A 2,595-nucleotide genomic window follows, 5' to 3' on the forward strand; every position below is an offset into this window, starting at 1 on the left:
GGGGGCGGGGGGGGGGGGGGGGGGGGGGGGGGGGGGGGGGGGGGGGACAGTAGCTGTTGGGCTTTAACTGTAGAGGGAGTGGAGAGAAGAGAGGAGAGACACGGGGAAATAAAAGGCGTTAAAAGGAGTGAGGCTGAGATGGGGGGGTGCGCGCCAGCAGTTCCATGTGAGAGACGAGGAGGAATGTTGGATGGCCATATACAGAGCCGAGAGAGAGAGAGAGAAGCAGACAGATCCAGGCCGAATCTAAAGAGCAATATTAAGTTGCAGATTGTGCAGTCAATCGAGAAGAAGCGCCCTCTGTTAAAAGTGGTTTAAGGGAGAAAGAAGCACAACAAAATGCGTGAGAGACCCAAGACCTTCCATTGCCCCGGGATTACTGTGATTTAATATGACTGCAATTACGGCATCGACTCAGACACCTTGACACGTTTTGGAAACTTTGGATGCCTCTTCTTCCTTTTTTTTTTCTCCAATATTTGAATGTAACACATGAGGTGAGGCGTTGAGACGACTCTGAAGTGTCGAAAAGCTGAGAATACAGCGAGGCCTGTACACACACACACACACACACAGATGTGCGCGCTCGCTGCCTTTCTCTCCATCAGCCGGAAGAATTCCTTAGATCTTTTGGACTTTGGAGCCCACCGCCCCGTACCCGCCCCCCACCTCTACCTATGTGTGCAGGTATGTCTTTATCTATAAAACCACATGTTGGCGTCTGGAGACAGCCGCTTCACAGTTTATCGAGAGAGAAGACTTGAAACACAACAGGACCCGCTACACATGGACATCGCAGTATATGGGTCTGACACTGACACGTGCCTGAACAATATAGATTTTGAGGGCTGGATGTGCGGGGATGTATAGCATGATATGAGGACAACAAAGGACAGACAGTCCTGATCCTTAATTCCCTTTAAATGTCTCATAATCACATTGGTACATTGGGCAACATCCTTCTTTTTCTGTGGCCTGCGGGTCGTGGGGATGGTAGGTCTTATAAAAGCTAAGCTGGCGCTTATAAAAAGCCCAATTACCGTGAGCTATGTAGGTTGAGTGTCATCAGGTCCCTATTAATGAAAATAGCCAAAGCGACCACTCACTCACCGGGCTATGTTAACGTGGTCACAGAGATGGCAGACTCGCCGGTGTCGCCGCCGCCAAGTTTAGCCTCTCAAGACATGTCGCGGCCCTGAGTTCTTACCACATGGGTGTTAACGGCTGGTGACGTTTTGTTTTGAATCTTCTGCCAGTGTGTGTCGTCACTGATCGGGAAACTGGTGACAACTAGAGGCACGTGTTGGCATCAAAACCATTCTGTAAACTCACCGAGGACTGTCTCAGCTCCACACCAGTGTGAGAGAAAGAAAAGAGAGATTTTATTGCATCTTAGTGGCCTACGTCAAAGATGCGGGAATCTAAAACTGCAGATCAGTCATTCTCATGCTCAGTTTTCTTTTCTCCGTAGATTATTACTTTAATGGATGCCATAATGATTAAGATATTACTATCTCTCACTTGATCTGGAGACTGCTTTGCCGTTACCTTGGAAGCCACTGCTGTAATGCCAAGAGATGTCATCAGCTGACAATAATCTGGGAATTCAACCCCTTTTCTTGTGTGTGTGTGTGTGTGTGTGTGTGTGTGTGTGCGTTATATATAGGGAGCACCTGAAGACTTCTGCCCCCCCCCCCCTGTTTTGAGGAAGCACTGCCTCAGGCTGTGGGATTTCGTCAACTGACAATTCCAGACCTGGAGTCGTGCCACTTCGCTGAGAACACTGGTGTAATATCAACCCCACCCTGATCCACCCGGAGCTCCAGTCACTCCACCTCCTGCAGCAGCATCAGTTTCTCATGGAAATATAATGTCGTCTCTGGTTATGCGCCACCAATCTCTTCTTATTATATAAATATATATACATATATATATAAATAAATATATATGTATATAAATAAATTAAATAAAAAAATATATGTATAAATAAATAACTATATATAATAAATATATATTTATATAAATAAATTAAATAAAAAAATATATGTATAAATAAATAACTATATATAATAAATATATATTTATATAAATAAATTAAATAAAAAAATATATGTATAAATAAATAAATATATGACTAAATAAAAGAAGAAAAAATACATACATATAAATATCCTGGATCAATGGGGTGCATGCCTGAGGGGGGCTTACCTCCTTCAGGTGCAGTGTTCTGCGTAGCCGACGGCCGCAGGACCACACACAGCAGCGCCCATGTCGCCAGCATGCGGCTCTCCATCACAACAGTTATGAGTTAGTTCCCCGCGAAGCAAATTACGACACAAATGGGTTCCTGAGTCAACCGTATATCCACCACAGCCCGGAGGAGCGCATTCCCAGTCAGTGAATTACTTTACTTAGTCAGGAGCACAATTGAGTCACGTCCAGTCCGGCTTTTTTTGTTTTTATTTCGCTTCTTCTCTCTCTCCCTCGGTGAGCATGGTCGCTCGGTGACTGGAGACGCTGGAAGTCAAACTTTAACTAAACTGTGAACTTCCAGTCGCGTGCGCGCTGCGTCTGGACGCTCCCTGTCAAGGCGAA

General features: G+C 45.4%; 1 protein-coding gene across 1 annotated transcript in view; it reads right to left on the reverse strand.

Annotated features, from left to right (window-relative positions):
* Nucleotides 1-2,595, reverse strand: part of vwa1 (von Willebrand factor A domain containing 1) — a 9,691-nt gene extending 7,096 nt beyond the window's left edge. The window contains exon 1 of the mRNA XM_031868694.1: nucleotides 2,209-2,595. Within this exon, the coding sequence (XP_031724554.1) occupies nucleotides 2,209-2,293 (85 nt within the window). The 5' untranslated portion in view covers nucleotides 2,294-2,595. The remainder of the gene's footprint in view (nucleotides 1-2,208) is intronic.

Source organism: Anarrhichthys ocellatus, unplaced genomic scaffold (assembly GCF_004355925.1).
Source record: "Anarrhichthys ocellatus isolate YVR2014 unplaced genomic scaffold, GSC_Weel_1.0 scaffold44, whole genome shotgun sequence".
In the NCBI taxonomy this organism is placed as follows: domain Eukaryota; kingdom Metazoa; phylum Chordata; class Actinopteri; order Perciformes; family Anarhichadidae; genus Anarrhichthys; species Anarrhichthys ocellatus.